This window comes from Pseudonaja textilis, chromosome 13 (assembly GCF_049901715.1).
Source record: "Pseudonaja textilis isolate UNSWEBS1 chromosome 13, rPseTex1.2, whole genome shotgun sequence".
Lineage (NCBI taxonomy): Eukaryota > Metazoa > Chordata > Lepidosauria > Squamata > Elapidae > Pseudonaja > Pseudonaja textilis.
This window is the reverse complement of record NC_142002.1, coordinates 1312413-1330189: the sequence shown is the minus strand read 5'-3', so window position 1 is coordinate 1330189 and position 17777 is coordinate 1312413. Positions and strand designations below refer to the sequence as shown.

General features: G+C 62.1%; 1 protein-coding gene across 1 annotated transcript; it reads left to right on the top strand.

The window, feature by feature from the left end:
• Nucleotides 1-5926: 5926 nt before the first annotated feature.
• Nucleotides 5927-17576, top strand: SKOR1 (SKI family transcriptional corepressor 1). The gene is made up of 8 exons (XM_026709267.2): nucleotides 5927-8137; nucleotides 9915-10014; nucleotides 10525-10632; nucleotides 12510-12581; nucleotides 14779-14853; nucleotides 15898-15972; nucleotides 16109-16174; nucleotides 17228-17576. The coding sequence occupies exons 1-8, from the start codon at nucleotides 5927-5929 to the stop codon at nucleotides 17323-17325; spliced, it is 2805 nt and encodes a 934-aa protein (XP_026565052.2). The 3' UTR covers nucleotides 17326-17576.
• Nucleotides 17577-17777: the final 201 nt, after the last annotated feature.

The following is a 17777-nucleotide window of genomic DNA, read 5'->3' as shown; positions in this document are numbered from 1 at the left end:
GAGTGGGCAAGGCGGAGGGGCTCTCCAGGTGAGACTCGCTCCTCTTTGCAGGTTCACCAAAGCCCAAATGAAGCACCTGAGTTCTGCTTGAGTGGCAGTTTCTTTATAACAGCATTGTTGTCGTCTTCTGAGACCTTTGTGCTTTGACGGGATTCGTAGCTAAGCAGCTAAATAAACCACCTTTGAGTAACGAAACAAGCTCTTCTCCCCCACTCCCGTTTTCCTTAAGTCTGCTCAAACGGCTAGCGCCCTCCTGGCCCTCTGCTAGACTCCGAAGGGGACCCGATCCCCTCAGCGATTGCCTTTCTTTGAAGGGCTCACCTGAAGCAGTCAAGAGAAACCTGGGAGCGTTTTCCAACAACCGGCCTTTGATGCTACTTAAAGGACAAGGTTTGGGTTCCTGTGTGCACGGGACGAGAGGCAGCGCCTCGATGCAATAACGCTGCGCCTTAAACCGGCTTCCTTCCCCGGCTTTCCCGCTCCCAACTTCGTTTCCGCCCGCGGAACAAGCCTCCCCAGAAAGCGTCAGAGCCAAAGACCCCTCGGCTATATGAAAAGCGGTTTCTTGGAAAACAGCCGGATGGCCTGGCCCAGGCTGGTGGTCAACTTCCTTCCACCTTACAAACTTTTCCTCCCCCTCGGCCTCCCCCTCCCCCCCTCCCTCTTTCCCCCGGGTTGGTTTTGCAATTGACACTCTGGGCTAACAGACGGGGCTAATATCCGCAGCTCCGCAGAGGTTAAGAGGCCTGGGGCGAAAGGCGGGGAGGAGGTGGGGGAGGATCTGACGGGCGGAGAAGTCGGATTAAATACGGCGCTTTGTAAGTATTTACAATTACATTTAATCTCTCCTTCACACGTTGTTTGTTTGTTGTTCTTTGGTACAGCGGTTCAGATTAGAGCAACCCACCGACCGACCACCCGAGCCGGTGAATAAGGTAGACTAAAACGTCAAGCGAAATAGCGTCTATTTTTTCTTTTCTTTTTCAAGTGAAAAATACATTCAAATTCTCACCCAAAAAAGAAAAACTCTTCTCTCTTTTCCTCGGCCTCTCTTTCTCCCTCTCTCGCAGACTGCCCGTGTATTGAAGCGGGTAGGAAGCTCTCGTCCGCTGCCGGCTTTTGCGCTCGGATCTTAGGCAGAGGATTAGCCGTGAAAGATGCTTGGCTGGGCTGCAGGCCGCCACAAACGTTTAATGCGGTAATAGCGGCTATTAAATATTTAACCACGCATTTGTTTGTGGGGGGGGGGCAGTCGGTGGGGGGGGGCGAAGAGGAGGGCCAGGTTTGCGGGAGCCGAAGGAAGGAGAGGCCCGGCCGCGGCTCCGATTACCAGGGCAAAGTCTAATTAAAGGCCAAGGAAGAGGAGGGGCCGCTTTCTGACCGTCCGGACTTGCCACATTTATTGGTCACAAGGCAGGATTCAATGTGTCTGCTTTAAATAATTAAAAGCCGAGGAATAATTACCAAATCGCATTGTAATTATGGCGAGCTATCCGCTTCCCGGAAAGGAGAGCGCGGTTCGGGAAGCCAGGCCGGGTTACACAGAGCTGCCACGGGCAGGATTATTCCAGCTCCCCTTTTCCCGTGCCGGAGGTCGCTGAAGGGAGATTTTGGGTTAAGGGGCGGACGGGGGAAATTCCTGGCACCCATAAGCATCACCCAACTCGAGGGTCGCGGCTGTTCTCCGCCCAGAGCCTCCTGGAATAATCGGTTCAAGTTGCACAAAAGCAAGGAAAACTCCTTTAATTGTCAAGGCCCCCCCAAACAACACACACACACACGAAACACAGCACCCCGTTGCCCTTCGAACCGCCGTCCTCCTCTCAGCTTTTAACGAATCCTGCCGTCCTCCCCAAAAATAAAACGATAGCAATAACCTAAACAATAATACTGCTTTTAAACATCCTCCCTGCCCCCCCCCAGCCCTCCCCCCGTCTTATCCCCCCGTATCTGCTTCTCAAGGACAAACCGCGCGCCCTGCTAAATCCAACTCCCAAGCAGCCACTTTCCCTTTCAGAACAAAGCGCCGGAATGGGGAGCCCAGATGCCGGGGCGAAAGGCGGACGCTGTTGGCTGCCGGAGCGGCCGCGCCGCAAAAGTGCTCGCCCGAGGGCGCCAGCCTGGGCCGTTATTAACTTCTGTTTGATTAGGGTAATTGCTCAAATTTGGGGCCGGACAGTATGATTAATTACAGTTTAATTAACGCGTCCATTAAGAGCACTTAATGCCAAGATGCTTTTAGAAACAGCCTGAGGAATGGAGTGCGGGGAAGGGACGAGGCGGGGGCGACTTTCTCATTATAAACGTTTCAATTGTATTTATTGTAGTTTGGGGGGGAAAAATGAATATATCCCTGGAACGACTTCGACATAAAGAAGAGGGCGGGGACGAGGCGCCCGGAGAGAGGAGGAGGAGGAGGAGGAGGAGGAGGAGGAGGAGGAGGAATGCAGCTGGATACGAATCATATCCTAAATAGAACAACAACAACAATAATAATAATAATGCCAACATCTCTACTTAATTGTGTTTTGAATGCCTCCTTTCCAGCTTGAGAGGCAGGAATCAGGGGTGCAAAACGGCGCCTCATCTGCACCAAGTTTTCTCGCAAGGCCGAGCTGGGTCCGAGGGCGAAGGGATTCGGCCTCCGCAGACCCCGCCAAGGGCTCCCCGGTCAAACGCGGGGCTGGGGCGCTTTCGTTGGCGGGGGGCATCGAAGCCAGGAGGGAGCCCTTTGGGGGAGCCTCTTTCCCCCAAATGGCATCTCTCCTCCGGTCCCCCTGACCTTGGATTTGCATCAGAGGCTGCCGGGGGTCCCTTAAGGGGTCCCCCAAGGTGTTGGCTCTTACGGGGTCCTTTGAGTTGTTCTCACGGCCAGGTGTTATCCAGCTGTGGAAAGAAAGCCGAGCGGCTTCTATCAGCGAGCCGGCCGGCGCCTGGCTGCTTTTGCGTGTTTTTCAAGCAGGTCCACGGAGGGATTTTTGGAGAATTCGATTATTATTCATTGTTTACTTCCCCCCTCGCTCCCCCCGCGCCCCCATCCCGGTGAAAGAGGAGGCTCTCCCCGGCGACGGGAGAGGGACAGGCCGGCGCTTTGGACTCGCTGCTTTCAACGCGGTACCCGCTTTGCTTTCCCTGCCGAGCTCCACGGCTGAGCCACGCGGGGAAGGGGAAACGGATCCCACGCCATTCTAGGGAAGGGGAGGGATTTCTTTCACCCAGATCCCGGGGATCTACGAAGACCTTCCCCTCCCGGGGCTTTGCTTACGGGGGAAAATAGCAAATGGCCCCCTTTTTTAAAGCTGCCCCCAAATATGAAGCTGCCAGCAACCTGCCAGACCCCCCCCACACACACACCCCGTTCGTTTGGGTCGCCCTGCAACTAGTCCTCAGCTGAACTCCCGACCAGGCCGCCCCCACCCCCCCTCGCTCCAGACCCCGAGAAATCGCCTGTATAAAAAGGAGGGAGAAAACGGTGAAGGTGAACCGAATCCCGCCGGAGCCCCAGAGAAGCCAGTCTTGCTTTTGCCCTCCCCCCCTTGTTGGACTCCCCCGCTTTCATTGCCCCCTCCCCATATTTTCACTTGCAACACCGCCGAGACGGCAGGGCCGGGGTTGTAGAAATGGCATTTGTGTGTGGGGGTGCGGAATTAACCGCCCCTCCGTCCACCGACTTCCCCGAGCCCTCCTTTCCCGCCTCTTGCCCTTTAAGAAAGGCCCCGACCTGGAGGCGGGGAGCAGAGGAAGCTTCGCGTGTTCGATCCCGGGCAGGGTGTGTGTGTGTGTGTGTGTGTGTGTGTGAGAGAGAGAGAGAGAGAGAGAGAGACGGGCTGGGTCGAGGCTCCTTCAGTGGGCCCAGCTAAGGTGGGCAGCCGGCGGGGACCCTTACCTTCTCGCTGCCGGCGGCTCCTTGCTGCGCGCTTCCTCCTCCTCCTCTTCCTCCTCCTCCTCCGTCTCCTCCCCCACCCCCGGTACTGCCCCTCCTCCCGCCAGCAATCCGTCTTTTCTTAAGGAAGCCCATCTGCCTTTGGATTGACTGCCCGCCGGATGATTGACAGGCGTCCCGGCGGCGTTTCGCGCAACGGTGCTAAGTGGGTGTTGCCCGCCCGCCTGGCTCAGAGTTGCGCTGCCGGCGGATCCGAGGGAGCAGCGGCACCGACGAAGGCTGGGACCCGCCCGCCTCCGCCTCCGCCTCTTCCCCCGCCCTCCTGCCTTTCTGCCCCCTCCTTCTTTTTTTTTTCCTTTTAAAGCCGAGCCATGCGGTCAACCGCCCGCCCGCCTCGCCAAAGCCGCGGACGGAGGCGACAGGCGGGACACCGCCGGGAAGAAGCTCCATGAAAGTGGCCGCCGCGGCCGGAGCCTCCGTCCTCGCGCCTCCGCCGGGCTCGCCTGGGGATCTGGGCCAGTGAGAAGGAGGGTCCCCCCCGCCCCGCCGCCGCCGCCGCCGGTAAGCCAGGGCCCCGGGCAGGCGCAGCTGGGGAGGGGGGGGGGTCCCCTCCTTCCTCGCCCCTGAGCGATCCCGGCTCTGCGCTGGGAAGCTTTCGGGGGATCCGGGAATCGCTCCCGGGCGGCCAAGACAGCCTCCCCTGGGCTCGGGGAGGTTTTGCCGCCTGCCCCCCTTTCTAAGGATGCCTCGCCTAGCCGGAGCCCGTTGGGTTTCCTTGGATTTCGTTGCTCCCGCCTGAGGAGGGCACCTGGGCTTCGTCTTTGGCGCGGCGGGGCCGGGGCTGCGCGGGGTCACTTTGGCCAAGGGGCCGAAGGAGGAGGAGGAGGAGGAGGATCCCAACCCGAATCCAGCGCCGTGTCGTGTTCTTGGCGTAGAGATCCGCTTGGAAGCAGCCTCAGCCCCCCACCCAACCGCGCCTGCATGCGCGCCTCCCTCGCTTAGGATCGGCTTTCTGGGGGGAACCTGCCCGGGGTTCGTTCGGTTCGGGCGCCTTGGCGGGGAGGTTTGGAGCAGGAGGACGGGGGGCGGGGGGGGGCGCTTTGGACGGCGCTTCTCTGCTCCTGCCGGCGGGGAGGAAAGGAAGTTCGGGTCCCCGCTTGAGAGCGGCAGAAGCTTTGGCCGATTCCCCGTAATTCCCCGAGAGCTGCCGGCCTTTAATCCCGGCCTCTCGGTTCTCTGGGCTGCCGGAGGAGGCTTTCGGTGGCGCTTAAGGCGGCTTTGGCGTCTCCCGAAAGGTATTAAGCGGAGCGGCGGGGACGGATTAAGCCGCGGCGGCTCCCCCGCTCTCCGACCGGCTGCTTCATCCGATTTAGAGACGGGAAAGTCCCGAAGAAAGGAGAGAGGGAGGCCGGGAAGGCAAGGAAAGCGCCGGATCGGCTCCCCGTTTGCCGGCTGGGATGAGAACCGCCGCGGCGGGGCTCCGTTGGGCCCGGACTGGGCTCGGCCGCGGGGCGACCCTGGAGCCGGAGGACCCCGGGGATGGGGGTGGAAGGCGCCTTACGCCGCGTTAAAGCGGGATCTTCGGCTCTTCAGCCCCAGCGGGACCGTCCAGGTGGGCGCCGCCGGCACCTCCGGCCGACAAGGCGCCGGACAGCTCCCCGCGCGTGGAAACCCTCCGGGAAGCCCCCGCTTTCTCCCGCACGAACAATGATGGGGTGGGGGGCTGCTTGAATCCAACGCGGGGCTTAGGCTAGTCCGGTTTTTCATGCGCCTTTGAAAAAGGGGGGCAAGAAAGCGGAAGGGAGCCGCCGCAGCCAGGCGAGGGCCTTTGGGAGCGCGGGTGGGTGCGCTTCTCCGGCGGCTTCCCCAAGGAACCCGGCCGCGAGGCTCGGTTCAGGCGGGCGGACGCCTCCCCCCGGCCCCTCCGCCCCTTGCTCGCCGCCCGGACAGCTTCCGAGGCAGCCTCCCCGGGGGTGGGGGTGGGGCGGCCTGGGCTGCGGCAGAGGCCCTTCCGCTGAAGGCGGAGGGCAGGCCCGGCCCAGGATGGAGGCGTCGGCCGGCCTTTGCTCCCGCCCAGCCGCCCCCACCCCCCGCCCCCGGGGTCCCTTGTCCGGCCGGCCGGCCGGAGCCTCGCTCAGCGCCTCTCCCGCTTCCCGCTTCTTTGCAGGGGTCCGGCCGCCTGCGGCAGAGATGGAGCCGCTGGCCGCCGCCGCCGCCAGTCAGCTGGGAGCGGGGCGCGAGTCTGGCTCCTCCTCCTCGTCCTCAGCTTCGTCCTCTTCCTCGTCCTCCCCTCACTCCAAGCAGGAGCTGCAGCCCTACGCCGGCTCCAGCCCGCTGAAGCCCAACCAGGTCGGGGAGACCTCGCTCTACGGCGTGCCCATCGTCTCGCTGGTCATCGACGGCCAGGAGCGCCTCTGCCTGGCGCAGATCTCCAACACGCTGCTCAAGAACTACAGCTACAATGAGATCCACAACCGTCGGGTGGCGCTGGGCATCACCTGCGTGCAGTGCACGCCGGTGCAGCTGGAGATCCTGCGCCGAGCCGGCGCCATGCCCATCTCCTCGCGCCGCTGCGGCATGATCACCAAGCGCGAGGCCGAGCGGCTCTGCAAGTCCTTCCTGGGCGAGCACAAGCCGCCCAAGCTGCCCGAGAACTTCGCCTTCGACGTGGTGCACGAGTGCGCCTGGGGCTCGCGGGGCAGCTTCATCCCGGCCCGCTACAACAGCTCGCGCGCCAAGTGCATCAAGTGCAGCTACTGCAGCATGTACTTCTCGCCCAACAAGTTCATCTTCCACTCGCACCGCACGCCCGACGCCAAGTACACGCAGCCCGACGCCGCCAACTTCAACTCCTGGCGCCGCCACCTCAAGCTCAGCGACAAGGGCGCCACCGACGACCTCAGCCACGCCTGGGAGGACGTCAAGGCCATGTTCAACGGCGGCACCCGCAAGCGGACCTTCTCCTTGCACGGCGGCGGGGGCGGCGGCGGCGGGGGCTCCTCCTCCTCCTCCTCGGCGGCCAAGAGCGCCCTGCACCCGCCGCCGCCCTCCCCGGCCGACCTGGCCCCGGTGCACAAGAGCCTGCGCTGCAGCGGCGGGGCTGACGAGCCTCCCGGGGCGGAGCGGCCAGGGCTGGGCATGCCCGCCCTCGCGCACGGCCCGGCCGCGGCCGCCGTGCGCAGCTACCCGGTCATCCCGGTGCCCAGCAAAGGGTTCGGGATGCTGCAGAAGCTGCCGCCGCCGCTCTTCCCGCCGCCCTACGGCTTCCCCGCTGCAGCCTTCGGCTTGTGCCCCAAGAAGCAGGAGGACGCCCTGGGCGGGCCCGGCGGCGACCCCAGCAAGGCGGCCGCCCTGACGCAGGGCATGTTCTGGGCCCCGCCGCACCCGCCGCCGCCCCAGCCGCCGCCGCCGCACCCGCCCCCGCCGCACCCGGCCCAGCAGCCCGGCGGGGCGGCCAAGGAGGGCGGCGTCTACCCCTCTTTCCCCATGTTCTGGCCGGCCTCCGGGAGCCTCCCGGTGCCGCCCTATCCCGCCCAGAGCCAAGCCAAAGCGGCCGCCACCGCCGTGGTGGTGGCCGCCGCCGCCGCCGCCGCTGCAGCCGCCGCCGCCGAACCGCTGGGCCTGCGCGTCCCGGCCCACGTGGACCTGGAGGGCTCGGAGCCGTCGGGCAGCGAGCGGAGCAGCGCCACCCCGCAGGAGGGCTCCGGCGCCGCCGAGGCCGAGCGCTGCCCCAGCGCCCTCGCCAGAGCCGCCGTCGGGGAGGAGGAGCGCTCGGGCGACGAGGCCCTGCTGCCGCCCCTGCCGCTGCCCAGGAAGGGCAGCTACCTCTCGGCCTTCCGCCCGGTGGTGAAGGACGCCGAGAGCATCGCCAAACTCTACGGGACCACCCGGGAGGTTTACGCCGGGCCGCGGGGCTGCGGGGGCTACATCTCCCCGGACTTCCTCAGCGAGGGCAGCTCCAGCTACCGCTCCCTCTCGCCCGGGAACGAGACGGCCGGAGAGCCCGACGTGGACGTGGAGTCGAACCGCTTCGCGGAGGACGAAGACGAGGAGGACGAGGCGCCGGGGGCGGACGCGCAGCAGTCCCCGCAGCCGCCCCCGCCGCCCCCGCCGCTGCTCCTGCCCGAGGCGGACGAGGCTCTGGCCGCAGCCCCGGTCGGAGGAGGAGGAGGAGGAGGCCTGGCCACGGCGGAGAAGGCGGCGGAAGCGGAGGAGCGTCCCTCGGAGAGGACCGGCAGCCGGGCTGGCTACGAGGTGCGTGGGGAAGCGGGAGGCCAGGCGGGGAAAGGCAGGCCCTGATCCCCTCAAAAGGGACGCTGGGGAAGGAGGGTCGGGCAGGCTCTGCGGGGAAGGGCGGGGGCAGGACGGGAGGTAAAAGGAGGGCAGGGATTCTGGGGCGCGGGGGGGAGGGCGGGAAGGGGCAGGGGGAGGCCCGGCCAGGCCTGTCCCGCTTAGTTTACCTTCCCTGCCCTTTGCGGGAGAGAGGAGGGGGTGTCCTTCCTTTGGCTGGGTCGAGGCACCACGCCGAGATCACACGGGGCACCCCTCCCTCCAAGGCCACTCACTATTCCTGCCGGGCCCAGAATACGGTGTGTGTGTGTGTGCGTTTGTGTGTGTCGAGTCAGTGTTGACTTCTGAGACAAATCCCTGCAGTTTTCTTGGCCAATTTTTAAAGCGAGTTTTTTGGGTTGTCGTTGTTGCTTTTCCATGACCTCCTTCTTGGGGCTGAGCGACTGGTCTAAGGTCACCCCACCCAAGGCAGGACTCAGGGTCTCCTGGTTGGCAGCCCGGTGCCTTGGTCACCACACCAACACGGTTTTTCTAGCGAGGGTTTGAGGCCAAGGAGAAACCAGCCGCGGGCGCCTCCGACTTCCCCCACCGGGCCCCGCCGAATTACCCGGGCGAGTTTATTGTATCAGCACCACGAACAGCTCCAGACCCCCCGCCGGCCTCGGGAATCTGGGTTGGGGGCAGAGAAGGAGGCCGCCCTGAGCGCGCCCGGGAAGACCTCGCTGCAAACCGGCTCTTCCACCCACCCCACCTCAGCCGCTCTTTAAAACGCCGTTGCTTTTTTTAATCGCCTTGCCCCGCAGAAGAAAATGGAGGCCTGGAAGTCGGCCGGGGGACCCGTTCCAAAGCCTACCGGGGAGTTAGGCCAGGAGTAGCCGAAGGAGGAGAAGGGAGCAGGGAACGCCCAAGCAGGCTCGGGAGGGCAGGGCGAAAGCAGCGCCCGATCCATTGGGCTGTTTGCAGCCCAGCCAACAAATGGGGGCATTAAAAAAAGGCTCGCTCCCTTCGGGGCCTGCCCACCACAGGGTGTGTGTGTGTGTGAGAGAGAGAGAGAGAGAGTGAAAGTTCTCCCTGTATTGGAACAGGGGCTCCTTCCTTTCCCTTCGCTTCGTTCTGGTCGTCTCTCCCAGTGGTTTGGCACCCAAAGCGTAGCTATCCCAGCCCCTTTCCACAAGGCGATCAGCTTCGAATTTGTATGTCCATCGAATTTCCCGCTGTTCGCATTTGAAGGAACGGGGGAAATTTGGAGTCCGGTCAGTAGAACTAAGGAGGAAGAGAGAGTGTAAGGCTGGGTCTTAGCTCGGAGCGGATTGAAATTCGCTTCCCGGGGTCGGTAGTGGCGGTCACTTAATAAGCCTTCAAAGGACACGGAGGCTTTTAACGTTGAAGGAGCTCTTCGGTTTGAGATTCCTTTCGAACCGGGAAAAACCTTTGTTTTTTTCTATAAAATTAAGTCGGGCCTTTCCCTCACTAATCCACCCTGCCCCAAAGGACATGGAAGGTCGGTTCGTTTTTCTTTCCACAGAACGACGGGAAATGGCCCCGAGGCAAAGCGGAATCAGCCTCCAATTTGTCCTCTGAATTCGTTTTATTGCATTCTTGGATTCTCGGCCACGGGTGGGATTTTTCCTCCGCCAGAGAGCCACGACTCCTGGGAAGCAGAGGTCAATTCTGAGGGCTCGCTCAGTCAGTCCATCGTGGCGTGTGGAGCCCAACTCTCTTTCTGTCTTTTCCTTCGCAGGCCTATCCTTCGGGGAGGGACGATTGTCCGCAGGCGCTCAAAGCCGGGGTCTCCCTGGGCCCACCCATCACGCCCTATCCCTGCGCCCCAGACACAAACGGTACGAATCAGCCGCACGAAAGAGAGAGGTCGGGGCTGGGCGGGACGGGGGAAACGGCGCTGCTAAGGGAAGCCCCCCCCCGCCCTAGGTCTGGACCCCAGGCCTCTTCCAAGGGGGCTTCCACCCTCAATGGGCTTCCCGCTGGAGTTGAGAAGTGGGGGGGGGCGCCTTTCAGGCCTCTGCCCTCCCCCACCGCCGTGGCCTGTGAGGTTTTCCCAATTCTGGTCGTCGGGGATGAGTTTTTCTTTCCTTTGCCTTGATTTTAAGGGGAGGGGGCGCCACCCACCCCCAGCTACTAATCTTGCCGGCCCGGACCTTAACCCGAATTCCCCAAGCGCTCCCCTCTGTTCGGGGCAGGCCGGACGTGGCTTATGGGGAGGATGGCGAAGCGGGCCAACCTGCTTCCCAGGGCAGTGGGGAGTCCCTTCCTAAGGGCTTGGTCTACCTGCTGTGGCTGAGGCGGGCTCCGGCCGAGCTCCGTGTCCTGAAAAGCCCTTCCTTGGCCCTAAGACCCCGACCACGAAGACGTGCCCTCGGCCGAAGAGGAGCTGGAGAGCAAGAAACGCTCCCCGAAGCAGAGCAACGTCTCGCAGCCCAGCCCGACTCAGGCCGAGAGAGGTAAAGGGGAGGGGGCCTGGTCAGCTCTTGGCGGGGCGGGGGGGGGGAGGCTGCCGTTGCAAAAGGCCAGGTTGACCCCGATGGGCGGGCAGAAACGCCGAGAAGAGCAGCCGAGGAGGCAAGGAAGGCTGAGCAGGTGTTGTGGCAAAGGCTCGGCGGGCTGCAGCCAAGAAACGGAGTTAAGTGAAAATAGAAACCCAGGTTCAGTTCAGTGCAGGCAAGCGGGCCCTTCGAATTCAGCCTCCCAACGCCCCCGGACCCCCGAGGCCTGGCCCCAAGAGTCCACGGAGCCTCTGCTGCAGCCTGACACCCGTGTTCCGGCTGGAGGGAGGACAGACAGCTCCTTCCTGGGAAGGAAACTCTGCTTAAGGGCTCGCGGCCGTGTGTCCGGGTGTAAAAGGGCGAGGGGAGGCGAGGAGGGGGGTTCCCGGGGATATGAAAGGACTGCCAGTTTCATGGTCTACGCTGCCGGGGAATGATGGGAGATGTAGTTGTCACAGGATCGGAATCGTCCTATTGACCGCCCAAAATGCCCTGGATCGTAGCACTTGGTGGTCCGCGGGGCTTGGACTGCAGCCAGGATGCTGTGTTTGGCCTTTTGGGGGTGGAGGGGAGGGGAGAGGGGGGAGAGAGAGGAGAGAACTGGAGGGTTTCATCCTGGAGAGACTCAGCCCTTCGGCACCGGTTCCGTCAGACAAAACGGCCGCCCATTTTCGAGACAGGCCATCTTCCACCCTCCGTTTCAATTCAGCTGGGGGTGGGGGGGCGAGGTTCTGCTGAGTCAAACCAGGTGGCTGGCAGGAGATCTCTGGGCAGGGCCTCCTGCTACCCACCTCGCTGCTTCATCCTTCCGGCGGCCCAGTTTCAAGCCACCCCCCACTAGATGTGGAGGGCAGGAGCGGCCTTGGGTTCAAGTCGGGGTTTCCCAGCAGCGCCTTCCTTGAAGGAAGCCAGTTCTCTGCTCTTGAGGCACCCAAGAGACCCGGGGCGGCTGCGGGGGACAGGGGGGGGGGACGGCCACTGGCCTTCCTCGTGGTCTTGGTCGGCCGCCTCTGCTGCCACCGGGGCCTTCCGCACCTTCCTTAGCCAAGCAAGTTCCCTTCTTCCCCGGGAGCTTTGCGCCCTTGGGCAGCAGAGGAGTCCTGGATGCGCGCTGCGGCCGAGCCATCCCTACACGCGGTTTTCCTTGGAAGGCCCGACGCTCCTTACCTGCTCCTTGAATTCGGAGCCTTCCCTCCTGCGAGGTCCCTGGGCTGCCTGAGAGGCGAAATCCCGGGGCTCAAGGGCGCTCTGGCCAGATTGCCCTCCTCCTCCGGAGCCTCCTCCCATCCGGTCGTGGCAGGAAGGAAAATCCAGTCCCGCAGCAGATTTCGGGCCGGCAGGGAGCTGAAATAGCATGAAGGGCGATTTGTTCTGACAGGTGTCACTGAATCTGCGGCTCTTGAGACTCCAGAAAGGGTCACATTCCTTTCATAGGCTCCAGCAAAACGAAAGAGTCAAATTTAAGCACCTCTTAGCCGAAACCACTGTATGCAAAAGAAAGGCAGAATTCGGTTCTCCAGGAGTCATTAGGCCGGCTTGGTGGAGGGGACAAGGGGGGGGAGGCCTAGGCTAATGACACCCTATCCTATCCAACGTGAATGGATCCATACTACATTTCACGTGAAACTGCAGCCTTTTCCTCGGCGGAGCCCTGGGGAGGCAAAGGGCGCTGGTGGCCCCTCCTGGCCCTGCGCCCCCCCCTCCAGGGAGTTCCTGTCCTGTCCTGTCCCTCCCAAAGCGGTTTGGTCCCTCGCGGGGGCAGGGGGGGCAGTGGGAGAGAGAAGCGGGACAGGGACGCAGGGCGGGACCGAATTTCGGGATTTCTCTCCTTCTAGGGGAGGAAGTGACCATCCTCGACGTCACTGGGACTCCGTTGGGCGAGAAGGACCTCGGCGCTCTGGCGAGAGGTAGGAACGTCCTCGGGATCCGGGATGAAGGCAGACACGTGCACCGCGGCCCCTCGGAAGAAAACGGAGGGGAGCAACTTTTCCTCTGGGGGGTGGGGGTCTTCCCTGCATCCTGGGCTAAGCCTTCCAAGCCAGAGGATTCAGTGCAGTTCCGCTTTTCTGCACGGCCTTAAGCTTTGGGTCACCCTGATTCTGTCCTTGCCCGGGGCCTGCATGAAGCGAGCGGCTTTTTTGCACCGAGGCACCAGCAGGACATTCTCGCTGTCCCTGAAGGCATCGATTTGTTCGCCCGAATGACAGGCTTAATCCGGGTCTCTGCCTCGCCCTTCCCTTTGCTGGCTGTTTCTGTTCTAAAAGAAACTTGGCTTCTGACCTCTAAAAGCTAAGCAGGCTCAGGCTTTGGAAAGGAGGCCACCAGGAGACCTGCAAAATGTAGGATCTCAACCAAAACACCCCCACAAGAAGACTTCCAAAGCTGGGATGTGCCCAGGGGTGGGATTCAAATAATTGGACAGCCGGTTGTCCACCCTAATGATTTCTTCCAACAGCCAGTTCACCCAAATGCTCAGAACATTAACAACCGGTTTCTCCTGAATTGGTGCCAACTGGCTGAATCCCACCACTGGATATGCCCCTGAAGTCGGACCGGGTTTTTTTTACTTTTGAAAGGATCTTGGCCTTTCCTCCGCTCTGGGACTGCAGCGTTTAAGGGCGGGCGGGGGGCAAACCGTGAGAAAAGTGGGTGTTAGCCTCCAGGACTCCTTCTTCTGCTTCCGGCTGCCGTAGAAATGGGGGGAGAATAACTGGACTTTGTGGTGGGGAAAGTGCTGGAGACAGGTAAGGGGCTAAATATGCTCAGTAAGCAAGTCAGCGTAGTCAAGAAAACATCCCAATTTTTACATTTCACCAACTTAAACCTCCAGCACTCTTCCCCCCCCCCCCAATTATTCCCCACCCACCCACCTTTCTATCGCAGCCGGAAAAATAAGCCGAAGGAGGATTCTTGGAGGGCTGACATTCAGCCCTCCTGCAAAAGAGGAGCTAGCCCAGAGGGCTAGGCGAAAGGGAAAGGGCCAGGGGTGTTTTGCACAGTCCCAGGGCTGGGAACGATGGGGGTTTCGTGGCTTGCAATGTGGATTTGCATGGGCTTCCGGGGGGGCACTTGAGGGGGTTCGTCCCACTGGGGGTTGCAGCTCCAGGGTGGTAGGGAAGTTGGCATCTCGGGGCGTTGTGGAGGGAGTTATAATAAGGAATGTCCGGAGGGAGCAGCCTTGGCGGTTTGGATTGTCCTACCAGGTGCAATTCCTTCTTCCTGGAATACAGCTCACGTTTAAAACGAGTCCCCCAAAAGCCTAACAGGAGAACCTCTTTTTTCCCCACAAAGTTCTAGATCAGGGGTTCCCAACCTGGGGCGCTCGCATCCCCTGGGGGTGCGAGATGATATTCCGGGGGGGGCGGTGCGAGAAACATCCAGGTAAGTAATAGGATATTGGCTATATGTTGGCATTTTTATTTTCTTTTGCAATGGATTAACTTAACTGAGCAAAATATAAGTTTCAGGGGGTGCGAGGTTCGAGTGAAGTTTCTTTAGGGGTGCGGGGTGAAAAAAAGGTTGGGAACCACTGATCTGGAGGCCGTCCTACTCCAGAGTCCCTCTCCGAGAGAGTCGGGCTCCTGGCAGTTCAACCATTTGGAAGGGAACTGACACTGTTTTTTTGGGGGGTGGGGGGGATCCCCTCTTTCAGAATCTAGTCCAGGGGTCTCCAACCTTGGCGACTTTGAGCCTGGGGGGACTTCAACTCCCAGAATTTCCCAGCTGGCTTGGCTAATAATTCCCCAGGCTTAAAGTGGCCAAGGTTAGAGAGCCCTGATTTCCAGCCTGCAGCTCTAAGCATTTACAGGTGGTCCTTGCCTAAATCCTTCTAACCTTGCTTGGCTTTTTGAGGTCAGCCGACTCTGTGTGCATGTGTGTGTGTGTGTGTGTGTGTGTGTGTGTGTGTGTTTGCGGCTCTGCAGGTGCAAATACAGATGTCAATAGGCAAACGAACACTATATTTCCCCTTTAATTGGCGACAAGGCATTTCGCCCCTGGAAAGGAAGGTCTCTATTTCGGGGACCCCTTAGCAGAGCTCCCTCGCCCTGACCCCCCCCCCCCCCGCAACCGCCACTCCTCCTCCTTTCCCCTCTCCGCCAACAGACGAGCTGCACAGACTCCTCCTGGAGCAGATGGATCTCAGGAAGAAATTGGAAAGAGAATTCCAAAGTCTCAAAGGTACCTTCTGCCGCTTCCTTTCGCGGCTTCAAGCTTTTTCCAAATGGCTCCTCCTCACGGCTGCTCTGGGTGGCCCCGATCCTGGCTGCCAGGTTGCGAAAAGGGGGGTCTTCGGAGAGGGGGCAGCCGGGAAGGAAGCCCCGAGGCAGAAAGGCCTCCAAAGCCTTGGCCCTCTGCTTGTTCCCTGGGTGAAGAGACGAAGAGCGGGGAGCAAAAGGAAACTCCAGCCAGCTCCCCCCTCGCCCGCCATGGAGGCGGAGGGGGCCTCTCACCCCCCCCATGACCCGAGACTCCGCAGCAGTCCAGCGCTGTCTTCCCACGTGCTAAGCCCGGGTTTCACGCGGGGGCGAAGCGCAACCTGCTCAACTGAGAGCGTTTGCACCAAGACCAATTCATTGTGCAATTGACCAACTCCAACCCCACTTGGCCAATTGAAGAATTCTAATTCGGGTCATTCTAAACTTGGTGAGAAAGTCCAGAGCTGTGCCGCCCAGAAAAGGGGGTCTTACCCAGTTCAAGCATCCTGGCTACCCCTGTTGGGTTGGCTTTGGAGCCGAAACCCCGGACTGGTCTTTGCCCCTCCCTTCCGGCTCTTCAAAGGAAGGAGGGGGGGGGGCAAAGGAGTCGCCCCTTCCCTCTTGGACAGGGATGCCCCGAAGGAGCCCCGGGTTGCAGATCCGGGCCTTCCACCCAGGACAGGAAACGGAAGGGTTGGCTCTCAAGGGCAAAGCAGTCCGGTGGGTTCCCGGCTTCCCCGACCGAGGGGAAACAACGCCCGGCGGCGGGAGGGGCTGGGAGACCCTCCAGGCGGCCAACTTTGCAGGCCAGGCTCCGGCGCTGGTCCGCCGTCGTTCCAGGCAGCCCGGCTTTGGCATCCAGTGGCGGGGAAAGGGGGCCTTGCTTGGGCGTTCCAGGTAGCAGGTGGCTGGGTTCACGGGTTCCGATGACCCGGATTCGCCGCGGGAGGAGGGGGCTCCCTCTGCCCAGGCTGCCTGCCGCCTCTTCCCGACACCGCCTCCTCCTCCTCCTCCTCGCTGCCCACAGATAACTTCCAGGACCAGATGAAGCGCGAGCTGGCCTACCGGGAGGAGATGGTGCAGCAGCTGCAGATCGTGCGGGGTGAGGAAGGGCGCAGAGCCGGGCCGGGCGTTCCCACCGGTCCGGAGGGGTGTGGGGAGAGGATGGGGGGAATTGGGGGCGGGTGCACAGAGAGAGGCCCTTGCCAGCCCCGCCCGAGCTCCTCCTGTCCCCGCAGATACCCTGTGCAACGAGCTGGACCAGGAACGGAAGGCCCGCTACGCCATCCAGCAGAAGCTCAAAGGTGCGTGTCCTTCCCCGGCGCCTCGCAGGGCACCGAAGAAGCCGGCACAGATCCTTTCCGGCCCTCCTGCCCGTGCAAAGCGGCCTAAGATGGTAGCTGTGAAATCCGCGCCCGCTGCCAGGACGAAGCGGCCCTGAGCAGCCGCGAGGCTTTTGCCCCCTGGACCTTGGCGCACCTGGACTCACCTGCTCAAGCGCGGGCGGCGGAGTTGGGCAAGGCTCGAACACAACCAGGCTGCCAAGGGCGCCAAGACCCCCCCACCCCCCCACCCCCCGCCTTTCAACTCCGAGTTAGGAACTCGCTCCTTTATGGACCTGCAGAAACAGGTGTAAGATTGGGGAGGGGGGGGAGACCAGTTAATGAATCTCTCTCCCCCCATCGCCCCCCCCTCCCTCCCCGCAGAAAAGTAGTCCAATCCGATGCGGGGCTGGAGGTCCGACTGGATCCGCTTTGGGGGCCCACACTCCACCTGACAGGTGAAGTCAGAGCTTCTGGTTCCTTAACCGGGTCTCTGGCTTCGCTTACTCTCCTTGGAACCCACCACCTCGGAACCGGCCTTGCCGCCTTTTGTACCCCTCCCTCCTCCGCCCCGTTTTCCCGGAGAGGCGCCCCGCAGCACTTGGGAAGGAGGAGAGCGCTGGGCCCAACTTTACAAAGCAGGAGACGACTCCTGTTCCCGGGACGTTGAAGGAGCGGCTCTCGGCCGTTGCAGGGTGGCCGCAGGATACGGGCAAAATGGTCACCTTGGCTTTTGGGGGGCCCTGGCCTGAGACAAGCCTGCAGGGCGCTGATCTTGGAAGCCGACCTCGTTAGGGCCTGGATGAGCCGCCCCTAGGAGACCCCGGGTATTAGCCGGATCCTCTCCTCCTTTCGCGGTCCTACTGGAAGTTGCGCTCGTTTGGAAGGATGCTCGGCCTGGGGAGGCGGGAGGCGGGCAGGGGGCGAGTCCCTTGCTGGGAGGGCCTCCTCCAGGGCTGGGGGGGGTGGTTGGAGAAGTGGGGGCTCCCTGCCGCGGGGAGTGACGGCCCCTCTTCTCTGTCGCTTCCCCCGCAGAGGCCCACGATGCGCTGCACCATTTTTCCTGCAAGATGCTGACTCCTCGCCACTGCGCGGGCAACTGCTCCTTCAAGCCGCCCTTGTTGCCCCAGTGAGACCCGCCACCCGCCCGGCTCCCCTCCCCTCCTCTCCGGACGGGGAGGGCCGTCAGCGAGACTCCACCAGGCCGGTCCGAATCCAGCAGAGACTCGTGTAAATAGACCGAGGAGGAGGAGCGCGAGGCAAGCGAGGGGGCAGCTTCTTCCCGGTCGTGTAAATAGAAGCTGCGCCGGATTGGATCGGGACCTGGAAGGCGAGCCAGACTGCCGAAGGGCCGAGGCGGGGCGGGGAGAAGGGCAGACCCAGCTGGCTCCCGGGGGAGGGGAGGGGGCGTGGGGAGGGTCTCTCTCTGTCCTCGGACCCCTCCGCCCGCTGCGCCATCGTCGTGGAGGGCTCCCCTCCGAGGGGCGACGTGCAATGGCTAGAAGCGCGGTTGCGTTTCCCTCCTTCCTCGCTCCCACCTGTCTCCAGGTGTGTGTTTTTTTTAAAACCGATTTCTTTCGGGCTC

Coding starts and splice junctions, on each gene's coding strand:
- SKOR1 (XM_026709267.2), top strand. CDS start 5,927: ATGGAGGCGTCGGCCGGCCTTTGCTCCCGCCCAGCCGCCCCCACCCCC. Junction 8,138..9,914: donor GCAGCCGGGCTGGCTACGAG/GTGCGTGGGGAA, acceptor TTTCCTTCGCAG/GCCTATCCTTCGGGGAGGGA. Junction 16,175..17,227: donor CATCCAGCAGAAGCTCAAAG/GTGCGTGTCCTT, acceptor CTTCCCCCGCAG/AGGCCCACGATGCGCTGCAC.